General features: G+C 53.5%; 1 protein-coding gene across 1 annotated transcript in view; it reads right to left on the bottom strand.

Moving 5' to 3' along the window:
- Positions 1-20286, bottom strand: part of IGSF21 (immunoglobin superfamily member 21) — a 259059-nt gene that overhangs the window by 79371 nt on the left and 159402 nt on the right. Inside the window, exon 3 of the mRNA XM_021095457.1 lies at positions 6603-6724. Within this exon, the coding sequence (XP_020951116.1) occupies positions 6603-6724 (122 nt within the window). The remainder of the gene's footprint in view (positions 1-6602; positions 6725-20286) is intronic.

Here is a 20286-nt window from a genome sequence, read left to right as displayed (position 1 = left end):
CTTTCTCCCCCACTTCCCCAGCCTCTAAATCTCTGATTCATCACTGCCTTTTGCATCCGACTCCTCCCCCCCCCACAGCCATCCCTTGATTACTTGAATTGTTCGCTATTTATCTCCATGTTTTAGCTCCTCTTCCTTTCCTCTCGTTCCGCACATATTTATTGTTCCTCTCTAAATGCCAAGCAGGTTATGGGGTCACTGAGATGGAAAAGATAGAGCAGAGCCTCAGAGGAGCTTATGGGCTTGTGTGGCGGGGGGAGGAGTCGGATGCTTTAAGCCCTGCGGAGGCGGGGACTGCATCTGGCCCACCTCTGGGCACCGTGCCCTCAGCTCTGTGTCTTGGGCACAGCAAATGCTCAATATGAGCTCCCGGGAGAGGATGTGAGTGGATGGAGCTCACAGTAATAAAGGAAGTGGCATTTCGGTCCCATCCTCATTCCTCCAGGCTCTTTTTTCATCGACTTGAGTTCTCCCACATCTCCATCCCCTGACGCTTATGAATTAGGAAGGGGTAACGCACAGTCTTCACGAAGCCCCCAGGCTCCGCCCCACCCCCCAGCTGTTCTCAACCTCCTGTGGCTGGGGGGTGGGGGGAGGAGGATGCTGCAGGGTCACGTGTTCATAGGGCATGGGAAATCTGCTTGGTGGGCAGCCCCCACGTTTGCCTCCTGGCCTCTGCCCGCCCCAGGTGGTGGTCCAGCTCCTACTCCCAGCTTCACTCAGACTTGGAATCAGAGCCCTGAGACCTCAGCAGAGACCTCCCCCGCCCCCCCGCCCCCCGCCAGACTCTGCGGAAAGCTTTGTCTCCCTTTCCTGGCCTCTCCAATCCACCCTCCGGGTGTTTACCGGGGTGAGATTTACAAGGCACCTATCATAGCAGTGACCTTCAGTGGCTCCCAGGACGTTCAGAATAACTTGCTTCCTTGCTCCCTGAGCTCTGGCCAGGCCGGCCCTCTGGGAGCTCCTGCATCGTGCCAAGCTCTTTCTCACCTCAGGACCTTTGCACTTGCTCTGCCTTCTACCTGGAGTGCCCTCCCTCCCTCCAACCTGATTTGTCTGGCTTCTTTTTATCCTTTAGATCCCTGTTCAGACAGCTTGTAGCACCACACCTCCAAACATACACCCAGTTACCCCCACCCTCTCCTTCGCATTCCCTTATCCCTTTGCATCTTCATCACCATTTGCAGATATTTCTTCTTATTCTTTGAAACACTTTTTTTAAATGTTTTTTTATTTTTAGGGCTGCACCCGCGGCATATGGAGGTTCCCAGGCTAGGGGTCCAATCGGAGCTGCTGTTGCCAGCCTGCACCACAGCCACAGTAACATGGGATATGAGCCATGTCTGCGACCTACACCACAGCTCACGGCCATGCTGGATCCTTAACCCACTGAGCAAGACCAGGGATCGAACCTGCAACCTCATGGTTCCTAGTCAGTTTCATTTCCACTGGGCCACGACGGGAACTCCCTGAAACACATTTTTATTGTCTGTCTCTCCTCACCCTACACGGTAACCCTCACGAGAACAGGTCTCATTGCATCTTTTTCACAATTTTATCCCCAGCACCGTTTCTGACATATAGCAGTTGCTGATTCCTTTGTAATAAATACATGACACCTGTGTCGGCAGAAGGTGCAGAGGCCTGAATTCCTTCTTGCTAAGCTTATCCCTGGTCGGGGAGAGCTGCAGGGGAAGAGCTCCACCACGCCTTTCCCCCACGAACTCATCCATCACACCATCATCAACAAATTGTCCACTTTGGGTAGGGGTGCTGGGTGGGGGGCTGGGGAGATGGCACTGAAGACCCTGTCCTCGTGGGGCTTCTGGTCAGGGCAGTGAGTGTGGGGAGGGGAAGGGTGCTGGTGTGCCTGACTCAGTCGGAGCAGTCCGGATAGGCTTCCTGGAGGAAGCAGCATTTGTGCTGAACCTGATAGGATGAGTAGGGCCTTGGCAAAGAGAGGTGGGCAAGGCAGGGAGGGACATGCCCCTAACCCCCTGAGTCTAGCTCTCCCTCACTACCAAACAGGGCCAGTGAAGCCTGCTTGGTGTTCCTGAGGATATCCTGGACCAATGGAACGGGAGGGGCAGAGGGTTTCAGGAAATGGAAGGCACAGCATAATGGGGAGGGGGGGAGAGCAGGGGAAGGGGAAGGCTCTCTGTGGTTCACCTTGACCTCCAGGAGGTCACAGCTGCCATTGGGGATGGCCACCATCTACAGGGATTAATAGTTTTTTTTGTTTGTTTGTTTTTGTTTTGTCTTTTTGTCTTTTTAGGGCTGCACCCATGGCATATGGAGGTTCCCAGGTTAGGGGTTGAATCGGAGCTGTAGCTGCCAGTCTACACCACAGCCACAGCAATGCCAGATCTGAGCCGCGTCTGCGACCTACGCCACAGCTCACGGCAACGCCTGATCCTGAACCCACTGAGCGAGGCCAGGGATCGAACCCGCAACCTCATGGTTCCTAGTCAGATTCGTTTCCTCTGTGCCATGACGGGAACTCCAGGGATTAATAGTTTTGCCTACACAATCCTCCCCTCTGTAGGGGGGAGCACCAGTCTAGCCCACCTGTGCCGGGCCTGGAGTCCCTGAGAAACGGAGCCTGAGACAAGGTTTAGTTGGGAGGACAATCCAGGAACCTGGAACAGGAGTAGGGACCAAGCGAGAAGGAAGACAATGCAGGCGCGCCCTGGAGGTTATTCTGGGGCCTCTGCTGAGCCTCAGCCCCACCAGGGAGCCTGGGGACAGTGGAAAACACACCTCTGAGTTGCCCCAGCGGGGGGAAGGGGGGTGTCTCACCCAACACCTCCCATCAGTCATTGCCCGAGGCTGCCCTGAGACTTCAGCTCCCTGGCGCAAGGGCTCCCACCTCTGTTACCCACCCTGTGTCCCCACCATGGATGGCTCCTTTCCAGCCTGCAAATCTCAGCCCAAATGCCACCTGCCTGAGAGGCTCCGCCCGGCCACCATCTAACGACACCCCTGCACCTTCATCCTCCTGGTACCAAATGCTGCTCACTCTTCATTACACAACACATGCCATCGGGACTCGCATCTTTATGGAAATGTGTCATGATAAATTTACGTCTTGCTCCCTTGTTTATTCTCTGTTTCCCTCACAAGAGCATCAAGCCCTGTCTGTCTTGTTCTCTGCTGGTTCCTGGACACCTTGCATCACCCTAGGCTCCTAGTAGGTGCTCGATTAAACATCCTTTGAAGGAATAAACGATGGTCCATTCCAAGCTGGGTGTTCTGGGCTTTGAGGCTCAGAACTAGAAAGGCATTTGCTAGATGGAAACTCTGGGGGACTGGGAGGGGCAGTGACCTGCCCAAGAGGTCATGAACTGGGGTGCCCCCTGCACTAGGGACAGAAGCCCTGTCACCCCACAGGACTCCTATCCCTCTGGGAACCCCACCAGGGGGAGGAAAAGCCTGGGAGTCCCTAGGGCTCCCCTGGCCGCCCAGGAAATTGCTCTCTGCCAACTCCCGGTAATCTCCTCAGCCTCATCCTCTTCCCACTCTCCCAGCTGAAGAGGAAGCGGCTCAGACAGCTGTGGAACTGGGACTCTCTCTAGATGAGTTGCATTAATTTGTAAATATCTTCATTTATATGTAAATGTGGAATCCCGAGCCCCACGCCAGCCCAAACGGAGCCCTGCAGCCTGAGAAGCAGTCTCCCGCCAGCACAGCTGCTCCTGTGGCTGCAACTTTCCTCTGAGAGGGTCTGCCCTTTCTTTCCCTTCTGCCGGGGGCCTCCTCACAGCCCCCTGCCCTGGCTTTCCCCCAGGAGACCCTCCACTGTAACCGAGGCTCAGGGAGAAGGCAGGGGAGGAAAAGAGCACAGACCACAACTGCGTGGCTGTGTGACCTTGGACGTGTGTCTTTCCCTCTCTGGGCCTTGGGTTTTCTCAGCTATACAATAAGGAAGGCAGAGCGTGGTGGAGGTATGGTAGGAATGAAGTGGGTTGGGGTCTAATCGAGTTGATGTTGTTCCACCGAGGGACCCTTGGGCAAGTCTCTTGACCGCACGGTAAAATCAGGACTACAGAAAATAATAATAACAATAATACCTGCCTGCCTTCAAGGTGTTGGTAGTGAGGGTCAAGAGAAAGAGTGTGTACGAGGAGGCTTATATGAGATTCAGAAAAAGGTGAGGGCTTTTTTATATGATGAGAAAAGGAGGGCTTTTCTAAGCAATAAGGGCAAACAGGCACCGCTCAGCGAGTGTGGCTGCACTTTATGCAAATTAACTGGTGGCTGCAGTGCGCTTCTTGCCGTTGTCATTTCCTTTTAGAGATCAGGAAAGTTGTCATTTCCTTTTAGAGATCAGGAAACTTGGGTGCAGAATTACCAACCCAAGATTACAGTAAAGCAAGGCAGGTAGAGGAGCCAGGTTGAACTCAGGCCATGGGGCAGAAATCTCACCCAAACCCCACAACAATGGTATAAACCCATCACATGAAGCCTGTCTTTCAGGTGAGGACACCGAGGCAGAGAGAGGTGAAGGTCCTTATCATCAGCCAAGGTAACGGCAGGAGGTAGCTGAACCGGGATTTGAACGGGGCCCCTGGGTACCAAGACTGTGCTCCGGACGCATGGGCTAGCAGAGGTCAAGGATGCTCGGGGGATCTCTGGGTTTCCTTCCTGGCTCAGGAATCAGAGCCAAGGAGTCACCCTGGAGCCCACACCTGTGGCAGGGGCTGGGCACGTGGGAATGATGGGACGCAGGGGTGAGGTGTGGTGCTGTCACTACTCAGAGACCATGGTAACCAGGCAGGGGTGTGGCAGGCGGTGTTGGGTTTCTGCGAAGCCTGGAGGTGAACTGAATGTTCAGAATCATCTATGGCTCCCAGAATAGTTATTTTCTTCTCCAAAATGAGTTTTTACCTTTTTTTTTTCTTGTTTTGATCATAACTGTCTTATCTTAGGTGTGCTTCAATATTTTAAGGAAACGTAAATCCTTTCTGGAAGCAGGTGCGGGAGAAATCATTAATAGATGGATGAAGGCATCTGTGTGGCCGTTTGTACACCTCTTCGGAGTCCCTTCAATTCACAGTCTCACCAGAGTCCCCCAGTAAATGCTGGATCCGAGCTCCTGACACAAAGCCCAGAGAGGAGGCACCCCCAGAAAGGTCCTCCGGGGACCTTCCATTCTTACCAAAGTGGGTGGGGAAGGACCACCGGCCAGATTCTTTATGTGGGGCTGGATGTGCCCTTGGCATCTTCTCATTTCACCCACAAGGAAACTGAGGCTCCAAGGGTTGGAGAATTTACCTAGGATCATCTGCTCAATTTGCAAATTTCATTGTGCACCTACTGTGTGTCAGATCTTGTGCTGAGAGCTGAGGATATAAGGTAAAGGGGGAGCCCCTGTTCGGTCCTGATGCTCCTGTTCACAGAGGGAGGGACCAACCTGTGTGTGGAGGGCGGGGCCTCATCCTCCTGGCAGGTCAGGAGTAAGGCACTAAGTGGGGATGCTGCAGGCCGGCCAGGCAGCACAGGGAGAGCCAGCTGGTCTGCCGCAGCATCTCCCTGTGTGCCCGGCATGGCCAGGCTGTCCTCTAGTTTTGGAGCAGGGTGTCACTTTCTGCCTGGCCACTGGGCAAAGCATTTGGTTTTGTAGTGTGAAAAAGCGTGTGTGTGTGTGTGTGTGTGTGTGTGTGTGTGTTCACGTGCACATGCACAAAACTGCACTCCCGGTGCCTGTGTGAAGGAAGCTGCTCTTCATTAATGCAGTGAGACCCCCCCCCTCTTGTGAGGGAGTCAGGGAGGGGGTGTGGGGGTGGGCACGGGGGGAGCCGCAGCCATCGGCTTTGGGGGAGATCAGTTCTGCTGGGGTGAGGGGCTGTCTAAAGAAGGGGACCCTCAGGAAGATCTGCTCGAGTTGGGTTCTGAAGACTCATGAGGAGTTTACCAAGGACCAAAGGGAGCGGGGCAGAATAAAAGGTCAGAGCAATAACACAGGGTGGGGCTTTTAGGGACGGTGTGGAGGGAGCGGAGCCGTGGGCGCCATGCACCTAGAACAGGGCCGGGCCTGGAATGGGATCCAAGACCTTAAAATTTTCCAGAATGGGGGCAGGGGTTGGAATATGAGGGTCTCCATCCCCAAGGGCTCTTCCTTCCCCATCCTGCTGCTGCTTCTGACCTGGGTTCCAGTTGCTTAGGGTCTGTTTTCCTCCCCAGGTTTGGATCCCGTGGGGAACCGAAGACCATGTTCTATGGGCTTTGGGGCCAAATAGCCCGGGTTCACATCCCACTTCTGGCATTCCTGACTGTGTGACTTCAGGCACATCGCTCACCCTCTCTGGTCCTCAGTGTCCTCCCCTGAAAAGGGGGTTTAGAGACCCACCTTGCAGCACTGTGGGAGGAGCCGGCTGAGGAGGCCAATGTGAAGGGTCTGCTCCGTGAGGCAGAGTGGTGACTCGACTCCCCTCCTACTTTCTCCCCCGCCCAGGAATGGAAACCTCCCCCCCACCACTGCAGCAGAGCCCCAGCTCTGCCTTCCAAGCCTGTGGACAGTGATCCTGAGACCACCATCCCCCCAAGAACAGTGCGGGACAGACGTGAAAGGGCTGGAGAAGCAGCCCCCGGGCGGCCCTCACCTCACGGTGGACTGGTACACCAGATCCTCGCGCTTGCGGTAATTCTCCATGTGGGAGAAGTTGGTGGAGAACATGGCATCGAAAGTAAAAATCTTCTGCTTGATAGTGCCACCATCCGTCACCTGCAAGAAAGCACAGAGGAGCCCCAGGTGAGCGCTCGGCCAGTCCTGCCACTCCTTTCCTCCAGGGGCTCCTGGGATGCTGGGAGATGCAGGAAGCCCCCGGAGAAGCAGTCGACACTAGGACCCTCCCCGGTCAGTCCCGCTTCACTGATGCGCAGACCGAGGCTCTGAAGTCAAGTGCCTTCCTGAGGTCCCATAGCTAAGGAGGAGCAGGGCTGCCTCTTTTGCCTGGCTCATTCCAATGCAACAGGTGGTCCCCCTTCCAAGAGCCCATTGGTTGGCCTTGCAGAAAGGATCAACAAAGCTTGGGAAGCCACAGATGGGGCCAGAGAACATGAATGTGTTTTGCAGTCAGCCACAGAGTCCCAGCCTGGTCCTATAGCCACCCCTGCCCAAGGAGAGAAGGACGGGGAGCAGACTGGGCACAGAGGGGAGAAGAACGGGGGCCGAGGCTGTCGCCTGTGCCAAGATCTCAGAGGGATTCAAAGCTGAATGGCAATAATTTCAGATAAATCTTACAAGGGAGAGGCCGGAATGGCAAGGGAGCCCAGAGGAGGGGCAGCCTCCATTCCGGGGATAGGGTCATCAAGGAGGGCTTCCCGGAGGAAGAGACATCTACGTTGTCTTCTGAAGGTAGAGGAGGAACCAGCCTGGCACAGCGTGGGAGTGCTTTCCAGGCAGCAGGAGCAAAGGCCCTGGGGTGGGAAAGAACAGCGTGGGCTCGGGAGGCTGACCTGAGTGTCTGGGGCAGTGAGTGGAGTCTGGGGAGGGAAACGGGATCAGATCAAGGAGGACCTGGTGGGCAAGGAGCTCAACTCTGCTAAAGGCAAAGGAGGGAGAGTTCCCTGGTGGCTTGGTGGGTTAAGGACCTGGTGTTGGCACTGCTGTGGCTCTGGTTACCACTGTGGCACAGGCTTGATCCTTGGCCCAGGAACTTCCTCATGCCATGGGGGTGGGGGTGGGGACAAAAGCAAGGGAGGTACGGACTTTCAGATTCTAGTTACAGGCCCCATCTGGCCTGATGGAAGGGGTTCAGTCAGAAGCAGGGGAACCGGAGGAGGCCGACACAGGGGATGGAGCAAAGAGGACAGTGTGGGGGACATGCCTGCCTCTGGCTGTCCTTGGGACAGGCCAGGAGGGAGGCCAGGAGTCCCCATTTCACCTAGGAACACAGAGGCCCGGAGAGGGCAGGGGACCCCAGGAGGTGGTCATAATGCCCAGGCTGGAAGACAAAGGCTGCGCGGGTACCCAGCTGTTCACAGCTGATTAAAAGCCGGACCCAAGTGTGTCCTAATCCTGGCTGCCGCCCGCCCGCATCTCCATCCCCTCGGCTCTGCTGCCTCCCGCTAATGAAAGTGTTACTCCACAAAGCAGCAAGGTATGTGTTGTCACTGTTTCAATTATTTATCTGTTTACTCGGCTGCAGTTTTCCGCTTGTCTCAGCAACTCTATTATAGACTGGGAGCTTGCAGCCTCTCGCCGCTCAGCTGGGCTCCGCGCTAACAGCCTGCGACGGGGAGGCCTCATGCCTGGTCCTGGAGAAGTGGAATTAACTCCCTGTGGCTCAGTGTGCTGGAGGCAGGAGAGGGGGCTGGGAGGGTGGTAGCCAGGGACAGGGTCTCTCCAAGGGGCCGGGCAGAAGGGGGAGATGCCACAAAGCCCCTTCTCAGGGGCTCAGCCAAGGATGCACTGGAGCTGGGTGCTGCCTTCCTGGGAGGACGCCCCACCCCCACCCCCCGTGCAGCTGGGCTCCTCCGGGCACATCTGGACCCCAGCTGATTTGGACCACACCTGTCTGGCCAAGGCGATATTCCTGCTGGTTTACGTCACACAGATTCCATGCAAGCCAGGGCAGCATTTATTGAGTGTCAGCTGTGTGCCAGCCAAGATACATGTCAGTATGGGTCAGCCTCCCCACACAGCAAGCTCATAGGGATGGGAGACCTCCAGCTGTCCCGGGGTCCCCAGGGAGCCTGGCCAGACCAGAGAGGGTTAGCATGATGACAAGGCATTCACAAGCTCCGGGACCCTGAGGGGGATCAGTGGCGGGACTTCCCTCTGCAGTTTCTGCTCTTTGAGCTCAGGCCCTTCGGTGCCTTGGGCAGGCTCATCTGCAGTTCATACACTTCCCTCGCTTCCTCTCTGGGGGCTTTGCTCTTCTTTGACAGCCCTTGTGTAGGTGCATGCACGTGTGTGTGCGTGTGTGCATCAGAGGCAGGACACCACATCCTCTGGTCCTTCCACCTTGCCACCCACCAGCTTCTCAAACAGGGGATGATGGGAAGGGGGAGAGAGTGAGGAAGAGGAGCAAAGGACCTTTAAAGCAGGGCCCTGAATGGGGGGCCGATTTTGCCCCCTCCTCCTGGGGATACTTGACAAGATCAGGAGCCAGTTTGGGTTGTCAGGGGCAGGGGCTGGTACTGACATCTACCAGGCAGAGGCCAGGGATGCTGTAACCATCCCAGGATGCCCAGGACAACCCCCCAAAGGTGCACCACTGGCCCCAAATGTCAACAGTGCCAAGACCCAAAAATCTTCTCGAAGCCCATCCCTTTATATAGACCCACCGCGTCCCTGGAAAGAGAGTGGAACAGACAAAAATCCCCCCGTTTCGCAGATGAAGACACTGAGGCTCAGAAAGGCAAAGGGATTCAGCCCAGGTCCCACGGTGGGCTCTCGACACAGCTCAGGCTCCTGGACCAAGGTTCGAATCTCATCAACGAGGTTGCACAGGGCTGTGGGTGAACTAAAAGCCTCTCAACAACCTCTCCACCCGCAGGGGCCGCCTCATTAGGAGTGAAGATGCCAGGAGCCCAGCGGAGGTGTGAGGAATTTCTCCTAAAGTCATAAAAGTGGAAGGCATCCTGCCTGCTTGACTTGCAGCCTCGCCTCCCTTCAGGTACTGCTTTTTTATCTCCTCCTAAAATGCGGCAGCCCTTATCATCCCAATCTCAAATTTCACTCCATTTTTTTTTTTCTATTATACAATGGAGAGAAAAAAAAAAATCTGTCAGTAAAACTGTCTCCTCAAATTTATTCTCCGGGACTGAGGTTTTTATTACCGGGAAAATACACCCACACCTCACACTACTCACACATATACCCACACACCCAGATAAAACGCCGAAGAATTATCTGAGTCGTAAATCTCTCTTTCGGGCCGAGGGACAGGGGAGTTTCAAGGACACACCTAGTTTTCCTTTGGTTTTATTTACATCTTTTTCTCTGGGGCCTTACTGTCAGCCTGAGGTATAAACAGCCACTTGGGTTAAACCAGCAGCTATTTACTTGAGTTGTTAGAGAAAAGAACTTAGCTCTTGGGAGTCCCTGTTGGGGCTCAGTGGGTTAAGAATCCGACTAATATCCAGGAGGATGTGGGTTCAATCCCTGGCCTTGCTCAGTGGGTTACGGATCCTCTGTTGCTGTGGCTGTGGTGTAGGCTGGCAGCTGTAGCTCTGATGCAACCCCTAGCCTGGGAACCTCCATATGCTGCAGGTGCATCCCTAAAAGCAACCCCCACCCCCCAAAAAGAGATCGAGAACGTATTTCTTTCCAAACAGGGTGCCCACTGTCCCAGCTCCTGCAGCTGGCTCGGCAACCTCCCTCTGCCTCGGGGAAAGTAAAGGAAAATAACAGATTCGAAATTCACTCCCAGGTCTCGGGCCCCAGGCCAGCGGGCGAGTGGTTATTTGCAAGGAGGTTATTGTGCAGCTCTGGTGTAAGCCTGAGAAAATGCAGGAAGACACCTTCCCTTCAGTTCTAGAAACATGTCTTAGGCCAGGCAGGTACAGTTCTAGGCCCCAAGGAGGCGAGAGAAATGAATTTCAGACACGGTTGCAACCCATTATGAGCTAATTCACAGTCTGGTAGGGGAGATACACAGCCCATAATTAAGTGAGAGGCAGCATCAGGGAGACAGTGGCTGAAGCAATAGGGATTTGCCAAATGTCATCGGCGACCCATGGGAGATCCACGAGTTCCACTGGAGGGAGGGGTGATCACAGGAGTCTTCCTGGAGGAGGTGGGCCTCTTCAGGGGGGACCTAGTCCTAGGCGGCTTCTCCCTGCCCAGGGGAGGCTTTGCAGCAAGAAGCAACGTGGATTTCCTCTGCCCCAGTTGAAGTCTTGATTGTGATGACGACTTTGTGCTTTTTTTTTTTGAAATTTAATTTTTATTTGATATTGGAGTATAGTTGGTTTGCAACGTTGTGTTAGTTTCAGGTGTACGGCAAAGTGAATCTGTCATACATATACATATATCCATTCTTTATCAGACTCTTTCCCCGTGTATGTTATTAGAGAATATTGAATAGAATTCCCTGTTCTATAGAGTAGGTCTTTGTTGATTATCTATGTATTTATAGTAGTGTGTTCACATTAGTTCCAAATTCCTAGTTTATCCCTCTGCCCCTCTCCATTTCCCCTTTGGTAACCAGACATTTTTCGTACTTTGTGCTTTTAAGCAAGCTAGTTCATCATCCTAGGCCTCAGTTTCTTTATCCGTAAAATGGGTGAAATGTGACCTATCTTCTTCTTGGGAGGATTAAATGAAACAAAGCTTGGAAGGATTGCCTGGTGTGGTCCGTGCTCAATGGAAATAGCTATTTTTTTTTTTTTTTAACCAATACTAAGACCTGTCTAAGCCACCTCTTATTCTGTGTCCCTTCTATCTCCAGGGCTGGAGAAGACAGGATCTCTTGCTGATAAGTCAGAGGATGTAACAAATCGGTACATAAAGAAGGGGGTCCATTTCTGGGGGGTGGGTGGGAAGAGCCAGAAGCTAGTGAGGGCAACCAGGGACTGGAGGGCTGAGGGTGTAGGTGCAGGGAGAGCAGAGGCCCAAGAACTTGCTAAATTGTTATCTTATTATATCAGCCCAAGAAGGAGCTCAAGGAGGCTCGGAGCTAGGACTTAGTGGCAGGCTAGTCTCAGGGGCGCCTACACAATCTCCTGGTGCTATAGTGAGGTGGGACCAGGAGGTGGGGACAGATGGAGAATGACAAAGCTGTTGGGGACTGACAGGTGCTGTTGGAAAGCCAAGGATGTGTGAGTTTTCCCTCCTCTAGAGGGAGCTGTGTTTGTGCATTTGTTCATTCAACAGATTTTTACTAAAACCATTACTGGACCTTGAAGGTGAGCTACTTCTAGACCATAAGCTCTCTGAAAGCAGGGTCTTTATCTGCCGTGTTCATGCTCTGTCTCCAGGGTTGGGCACATGGTCTGCATTCAGCAAATTTTTGTCCAGTGAGTGAGTCGAATCCTTTCCACATGCTGGGCACTGGGGCACCAAAAGGAGTACGGAAACTGTTCCTGTGGTTCCAGAACAACAGCCTGCTGTGTCCACACCCGGTTCTGATGGGGCTTCTTGGAAGGAAGAAGCCCAGCTGGGAAGGTGGCCGGACTGTCTCTGAGGCAATGCTCCAGAAGGAACCAGAGTGAAACTAAGTTGCTCTTTCTAAGAGATCATTCCCTGAATGATCAGATACACTGGACAGAGACCTGAGATCTAAACGCCACCCATCCTCTCTGCCCTGCTCCCCCCTCCAGGCCTCAGTGTCCCTAAATGTTCAACGGGGAGACATGGGGCAGGGTGACCTCTGGAGGCCATTTCTACCCAGGATGCTCACATGCTCTGATTCTAGAACAGCCTGCTCGAGAGGCCACACCTCTTCAAGCCCTGGTGGTCCAACCAGAGCTCAACAGTTGCCCACAGGCAGTACCCCCCCACCCCAAGTCCCCCTGCAAATCTAGCTTCATCCAGGCTGGGCTGATTTTCAAGTGGAGCCACCAAAGCATCGCAAAGGGACTAAGTCCTGCCTGCAGCTTGAGAGCCCGCAGGGCCAACTGGGAGTTTCCATTTGAAAAACAAATAGGTCTCTGACTCCTGCCTCCTCCCTAGGTCTCTGGGTGCCTCCTCCAGAAGTGGGGGGGGGGGGGGGGAAGAAGAATGGAGGAAAAAAATCACTGCAAACTGCCCCCCCCCGCCCCAACCTCCTTCTCTTTGTGTTCCACAAAACCAATTACAGGTTGGAAATAGCTGTAATAAACTTGATATCCCACTTATGGGCCAATCCTGCCGCGGCTGGAAAGTGTAATAGTGGCAGAGAGTGAAAACTGCTGGTGTATTTTGCCGGAGCTGTTTAAATTGCCTGCCTACATTATCCCAACTCCTCTCCAGCCGGGAAGGAATTCGCTCTCCTGGAAATGGAGCAGCTGAGGTCTCTGTGGCTGGGCAGCAAGAGGGAGAGTTTGCAAGGAGGGTTTTAATGAACTGATTAGACATGGAAGAGTGATGGCGCCCGGGCTCTGATGTTAGGCGGGCCCAGGTTCGAATCCCAGCACTGGCAGGTTGTAAGTGGCTCTCAGGCTATAGCACAGGCCAAAGCCATAGCTGCCCTCTAGGACTGTAGCTGCAGGGGAAAAAAACTGAAAGTAGTAAATGGTGCCTAGAATGCTGGGCCAAGTGTGAGGAGGTTTAATGCTGACATGAGGGCGGTCGTTTCCCTGCTCTGGGTTCTCAGAGCCTCAGTTTCCTCATCTGAACAATGTTCCTTGGACTTATGCTTATAGTTATAAGAAATACTAAAAGACAAAAAGCATCTTTTAAAATGTGATGAGCCTATCTAGAAACGTCTGCCAGGCACTGTCACCTAGAAGCCTCTTCCCCACCTCCCTCGACCCTCGACCCAGCTTACCTGGCACAGGGACTGGCACATAGGACCTTCTTAACGTACTTTTTTTTTTTTTTTTTTTTTTGCTTTTTAGGGCCACACCCGCAGCATGTGGAGGTTCCCAGGCTAGGGATTGAATCGGAGCTACAGCTGCCGGCCTACACCACAACCACAGCCACATGGGATCCAAGCAGCATCTGCAACCTATACCACAGCTCACGGCCATGCCAGATCCTTAACCCACTGAGCAAGGCCAGGGATGGAGCCCGCAACCTCATGGTTCCTAGTCGGATTCGTTTCTGCTACGCGACAATGGGAACTCTTTTTTTTTAAATATTTAGGGCCGTGCCTTCAGCATATGGAAGTTTCTGGACTAGGTGTCACATTGGACCTTCAGGCCTATGCCGCAGCCACAGGAATGTAGGATCTGAGCCACATCTGCAATCTACGCCACAGCTTAGAGCAATGCTGGATCCTTAACCCACCAAGTGAGGACAGGGGTCGAATCCACAACCTCACTGATATGACATCAGGTTCTTAGCCCACTGAGCCACAATGGAAACTCCTTAATGTACATCTGAGGAGTGAATGAACAAAGCCAGTGGAGGAAGGAACGGTCTAAAGTCTGATGGGATGTCATTCCATCCAGCCGCTTAGAAGTGATGCTAAGAAAGCTCCCTCGGAGGCCCAGTGCAAAATAACTAGCCACCGAGAAGGGCTTATTTAGATCAAGCCAACCCCAGCACTGGGGCTCAAGCCATTTGCGCACTCAAGCATCTATTTATTGACGGAGCTCCGTTCATGAGCTCTGCTTGATGCCAGGAGAAAAGCCGCGGACACAGCAGATGAGACGGTGAAGAAACATAATCATCTCACTTAAATTTCTGCCATGAGCGTCTTCTGACTCCTCCAGCAGAAGCTGAAGCCCAGAAGGGCTGAGACTTGGTCTTGTTCAATGCTGTCTCCCCAACTCCTAGAGCAGCATCGGCTATAGAGGGGGGCTCTAGGTCAACATTTTTTTATAGAAATGAACATCTCTTCTACAGGTGCAAAAACCACAGCCAGAGAAGGGCTGCCTCTTGCCCAGGCTGTCCAGCCTGGAAGCGGAGGAGTGAAGATTTGAGCCAGAGTCTGATGTTGAGGCCCAGGCTGCAGAGTTGGATTAAGTGTTGGATCAGGGGGAAGGAAGGGGGTTGTGTTCTGGGCAGAAGGAAACCTGGTCAGGGGCGTGGGGCATGAGACCACCTGCTAAGAGAGGGGCAAAAAGAATAAAAATGGAGAGGAAGAGGGGTGGGCGACGCAGCCTCTCCATGGCCCCTGCTGTGTAGTGGGAGGGGCTCAGTGTTTCTGCCTTTCTTGTTGCCATGGTGGCCCTGGACCACGCTTCTCCTGGCCTCCCTGCCTAGTCTCCATCCTGAGTCTGCTCTTGCATCTCCTGGGCCTGGGAGCTGGGCCAGGGGAGCAGCCACAGAGAGAAGAGGGCAGGGAGGGGGATGCGGGATTCCCAGGGATGGCAGGGTGTGGGTCAGGTGCCACTCACCACACCGGGTGGCCAGATTCCATGCCTGCTCTGTCTCCCTTGTGAGCTTCTGGCCGGGCTGGGCTTGGGGTAATTGGCTCCCCCTTGTGCATGTGGGAGATTTGGTTTTGACAGAGACAGCTGGTGTCATAAATTGCCTTGTCTCATCTGGTTACTGTGCAAAGGCAGACAGCAGCTCAGGGATGTGTGGGGTGGGCCGGGGGCACCCAGTGGCTGTGGAGCTGGTGAGAATGGCAGGCAGGAAAGCTGGCAGCTGGCTTTCTGGGGCTCACACACAGGCAGGTGCCTGTGCAAGTGTGAGGAGGAGTATATGCCGTGGGCGGGAGCACCAGGGGGGCCCGAGACCAGTTCATGAGTCAGTACGAGTGAGAATGAGAAAGCTTGTTTTCAGGGGTGGGGGGTGGACATGTCTGCAGAGGTGAGTGTGAGTGTACAAATCTGCATGCTTCTAGGCTGCATACAAGGATGCCTGTGTGTGCACGTGTGTGCGTGTGTGTGTGTGTGTGTGTGTGTGTGTGTGTAAAGAAAAGTAATGACGAGAATGTTTAGTGTAGTTCTAGATGTTTTAGAAAGAACATGAGGGTTTGCAGGTGTGTAAGAGTGTGTGTGCGTGCTCAGAAGGCTGTGTCAGTGTGTGGATTCATGGTGTGTGTGTGTGTACACGAATGATGCCTGCAGCCACAACATAAGCCCAGTTTACACACCCTGTTCCCTGCTTTAAGCCAAGGGGTAGGGGACATAAGCTGGGGTTGGGGGGGCACATGTCTGAGACATGCCAGGCTGGGAGACACCACCAGGCCCACGCTGTGCCCTGGCCATCACCCACCCTCAGGCAGGCTTCCACCAGTCAAATGCAAGGCCATCATCAGGACCCAACCACCTGAGCCCCCAAACTCCTGCAGACACAGGATGCTGAGACCTCCTTGCCGTCTCCTGTGTACCCCCCAAAACCCATGCTGCAGGGGCTGGCGGGCAAGAAGCAGGGGAGACAGGAAGGGCCTGGATAGATGCCAGACACTCAGATCTCTGTGCCCAGCAGAGTCACCTGGCCAAGTGCAAATGTCAATTTCCCTGGCAGCCCCCCGCAGAGGTCCAAACCCAGCGAGTCTAGGGTGGAGTCTGGATTGGGATTTATAACAAGCCACATAGAGTCAGTTGGCTGCAGGAGGCCACCGTGGGGAGACACTGCCCTAACTCCCAGGATACCCCCTCAATGGACTCTGTGCAGCTCTCCCAGGCCTTATGCCCTTGGAGCCCTGAAAGGCCTGGTCACTCTCCCATCTGGACCCCTCACTTTACAGAGCCTGAACCGAGGACCTCTCTGCAGGGAGAGATGGGCCCAGGGCTGCACAGGATGGAAACGGCAGGGCTGGGATCCAGGCCTTCGGCACTGAAGCTCCGCCTCTTTGTACCACATCCCACTGATGCTTGGAGTCCGGACCCCAGAAACCAAGGCTCACCATCGAATGCTGTACAGATGCGTTTCTGTCCACCCTCTGCCTTTGGTCAGGGCGGTCACGCCCCAGGCCCTGCTGCCTCTTCCCTGCCTTCTGAGGGTGACCCTCGGCATCGGAGGTGGGCTCCAGGGTCATGTGGCTCACCTCCAAAGACAGGGCTCTTCCCAGTACAGCTAAAGCTCTCCCCTGCCCTCCCCTGTCCCGGTAACAGTGAGGCTGAGAGGGAAGAGGAAGAAGGGACTTTTGCACCCATCGTATGTCCCCCTGATGGCCACACCTCATGCCTGTCCTCAGCCTTCATCCCTCTAATGCAAGTGACTACATTTCTCATTCATTCATTCGTTTGTTCACTTGTTCATTCGTTTAGCACTTCCTGGGGACCAGAGGGCGCATCAGACAGAATCCTGGCCACCAAGGAACTCTCAGAAGGGGGTCAGGACAGGGGGGGAGAAAACCATAGAAACACCAGCAGCACGTGCTTGCCTGCTCTGGGCTGCTTGGCGTGGGATGGAAGTGCCACAGGACAGGAGAAGAGTGAGCTCTGCCAGGGAGGGTGCCAGCCGGCCCCACACAAGAGGGCACGCTGAGATGTGCTGGGGGGAAAGAGAGGAGTCTGCAGGACAGACGAGAGGAGGCAGGAGGCGCTCTAGGCACAGAGGAGGCCAGGCAAAGCCAAGAGGGAAGGCCAGGCAAGGGCGCAAAAGTGATGGGGGGTTGCAAGCTGGGTCCTGTGTGATGCTCTGTGCGGGCCCCGTGTAAAGGGTCTGGGTTCGGTAGTGAAAGTCAGAATGCTGGGTTCACATCTGATTCAAGATCTAGGGCAAGTCACTTCACATCTCCCTGATTCGGTTTTCTCATCTATAAAATGGGGAGAACAGTAGTCCTACCTCATAGGTGGCTAGAGGGTGAATTTTGTTCTTCCATGTAAATTGCTTAGAAAGGAGCCAGGCATACAGTGACCGCTCTACAATTGTGTGCTGTTTTATTACTTGCAAAATGCTTAGCAGAGTAAATATTACATAGTAGAGGTTATTATTGTTACTATTGGGCGGGGGAGGGAGCCACTGAAGGCTTTGAGTAGGGGAGTGAGAGCTTTCACCAGAGTCAAAAAGATCCCCCAACTGCAGTGTGGACAACACATCTAGGGCTGAGCAGGTGTGGACTTGAAGAGGGCTTCGTCATGGACAGAAGAGACCATTTCTCCAGCCAGCCCCCCTTTCAGGGCTGCATATTGATTTGGAATCCCTCAAGATGACTGGGCAGGTAGGCGTGGGCTAGGGGCATGGCTGAGCCTTGTCTGATCCCAGGATCCATGTATCTGTGTGCCATCCCCTGCCTGTGACATCCCTGACAATGTCCCACAGTGGCCATTCTCAGCACTTGGTCCCCAGGCCACCCCCTGGGCTGTTTGTCAGCAAGCACACCTGTGTGGACAGGTTGTGTCCAGCAAGGGCTCATCACGGGGACAGATGCCCAGCCTGTGGCAGTCTGGCTGACCAGCGCAGTCAGGAGGGGCTGCCCATCGTGAGGAGGGACCTTGCTGTGGCAATCTGCCGGCCATCCGCACTCGGCAGGCGCTGCTGATGACCGGGTTTGCATCAACACAACCGGTGCCGGCAGAGCCATGGGCCCAACCCATCAGCCGCTTGCGCCAGCCTGCCCACCTGCTCCCCAGGGGGTGGAAGGCGCCAGGGAACGCTGCTAGCCTGGCATATACTTTCCATTGTAATTAGCACATGACATTGTGGACAGCCCAGCTCAGTAGAGCCTGTCTGTCTGTCTGCAGCCGCCTTGTCAGCTCGAGCAGCCTGCTGGAGAGAGAGAGAGTAAGAGCCTGGGCTCCATCTGTGCTCGGCCACTAAGTGGCAGTGGCTGCTGGGAAATTTGTGCTCTCTCCCGGAGCCTCAGTTTTCTCATCTGTTAAATGAGGCGGAAATGGCCAATCACTCAGTTCGCTTCCTGCTGTCTCATGCACGTGGTCTTAGCAACAGGCAAACTCGGGGTGGCAGAATGCTGCACTTTGGGGGGTTATACCAAAGCTTATCCAGCCCTGCTCATTTATCACTTCCTCCAGCAAAGATCCACAGTGTCCCTACTATGTGCCAGAGTCTGTTTGGGGTGCAGGGGATAAAGCCATGGCCAAGCCACAGTCCCTCTTCTCCAGGAAAGTGCATTCGGGTGGGAGGAGACAGATCATAGATCAAATTAAAGACGATCGAAGAAATGTATCAGATCCAAACAAGTGTCCTGCAGACAATTAAAAAGGGAGTGACAAATGGAGGAGCTGAGAGCCACAGCCAGTTAGGCGGCAAGTGGAAACCCATCTCTCGAGCATAAATTTCATACATAAGCTGAAATCCCAACGAGGAGTTGGGGTCTGGCTTACTTGGAAAGAATCAAGTTGTTTTCTGCCAGCTCCCTATGAAGTCCTGTTTGTTCCACGCTTCTGGCTTTGGATTTAATCCTGGCAGCACCCCTGTGGGCAGTGCTGTCTGCCTTTTGCAGGTGGGGACACAGAGTCTCAGAGAGGTGATCAGGTTTACCGATGTGCCCCTGGTCCAGATCCAGCTCTGGAAATACACTCTTTTTTCTACTGGGTGCTTACACCTGACTTCCACTTTCCTGAAAACCAGTCTTGATGTTTGTCAAAGACTGTGTGACCTTGCACTTGTCACCCCCCACTGCCCTGGTGTCATTTGATTACGAACATTTTATTCCCCCAACATTTGATTACAAACATTTTCAAACACAGAGAAAAGTGCAAAGACTTTTAAAGCAAACATCCACAGTTCTGCTCCCTGGCTTTTACAATGACCTTGACCATGTTTGCTTTATCATGTCCTTCTCCCCTTCTCGCCATGCATCCACCTGTATTTTTTTGGTGCATTCCAAAGTAAGCGGCAGGAGTTCCCATCATGGTGCAGTGGAAACGAATCTGACTAGGAACCACGTGGTTGCGGGTTTGATCCCTGGCCTCGCTCAGTAGGTGAAGGATCCGGCGTTGCCATGAGCTGTGGTGTAGGTCGCAGACGCGACTCAGATCTGGCATTGCTGTGGCTCTGGTGTAGGCCAGTGGCTACAGCTCCAATTAGACCCCTAGCCTGGGAACCTCCATATGCTGCGGGTGTGGCCCTAAAAAGACAAAAAAAAAAAAAAAAAATTAACAAAGTAAGCTGCAGAAAGCAGGACACTTTACTCCTAGAGGCTTCAGCACACATATCATTAATTACAGTTATTTCTAATTCTCTTTCAGTAAAATTTATGTACAATGAAGTGCACAAATCACCAGGGCACAACTCAATGAATTTTGGCAAATGCATGCACTTGCGCAACCCTAACTGGGCAGCCCATCACCATCACTCCAGAAAGTTCCTCTGCCCACTTGATCCTTGCCCCCAGAGGCAACCAGATTTCTGATTTTTCTCAAACCTGTTCAAGAATCCCATAAAAGTGGAATCATAGAGTATGTAGTTTTTAGTGAAAGCTCTTTTCTTTCAGCATAAAATTTTTGGAATCCACCCATGTTGTGTGTGCCCATAGCTCATTCCTCTTTACTGTTATTTTTTAAATTATTTTTTTCTTTTTAAGGCTGCACCTGTGATGTATGGAAATTCCCGGGCTGGGGGTCACACTGGAGCTGCAGTTGCCAGCCTATACCACAGCCCCAGCAACACGGGATCTAAGCCACATCTGTGACCTATGCCTCAGCATGCAAATCCTTAACCCACTGAGTAAGGCCAGGGATCCAACCTGCTCCTCACAGACACTACATCGGGTTCTTAACACTCAGAGCCACAGTGGAAATTCTGATCGCTAAGTTTTTGGAAGTATTGGAAGGAGAGATCATTATTGAGCTGTTCTCTTGTCAAGAGGCACCTAGAGAGTTTCTGGTGTG

Source organism: Sus scrofa, chromosome 6 (genome assembly GCF_000003025.6).
Source record: "Sus scrofa isolate TJ Tabasco breed Duroc chromosome 6, Sscrofa11.1, whole genome shotgun sequence".
In the NCBI taxonomy this organism is placed as follows: Eukaryota; Metazoa; Chordata; class Mammalia; order Artiodactyla; family Suidae; genus Sus; species Sus scrofa.
The sequence above is the reverse complement of the archived record's forward strand: the minus strand, read 5'-3'. Positions and strand labels throughout refer to the sequence as shown.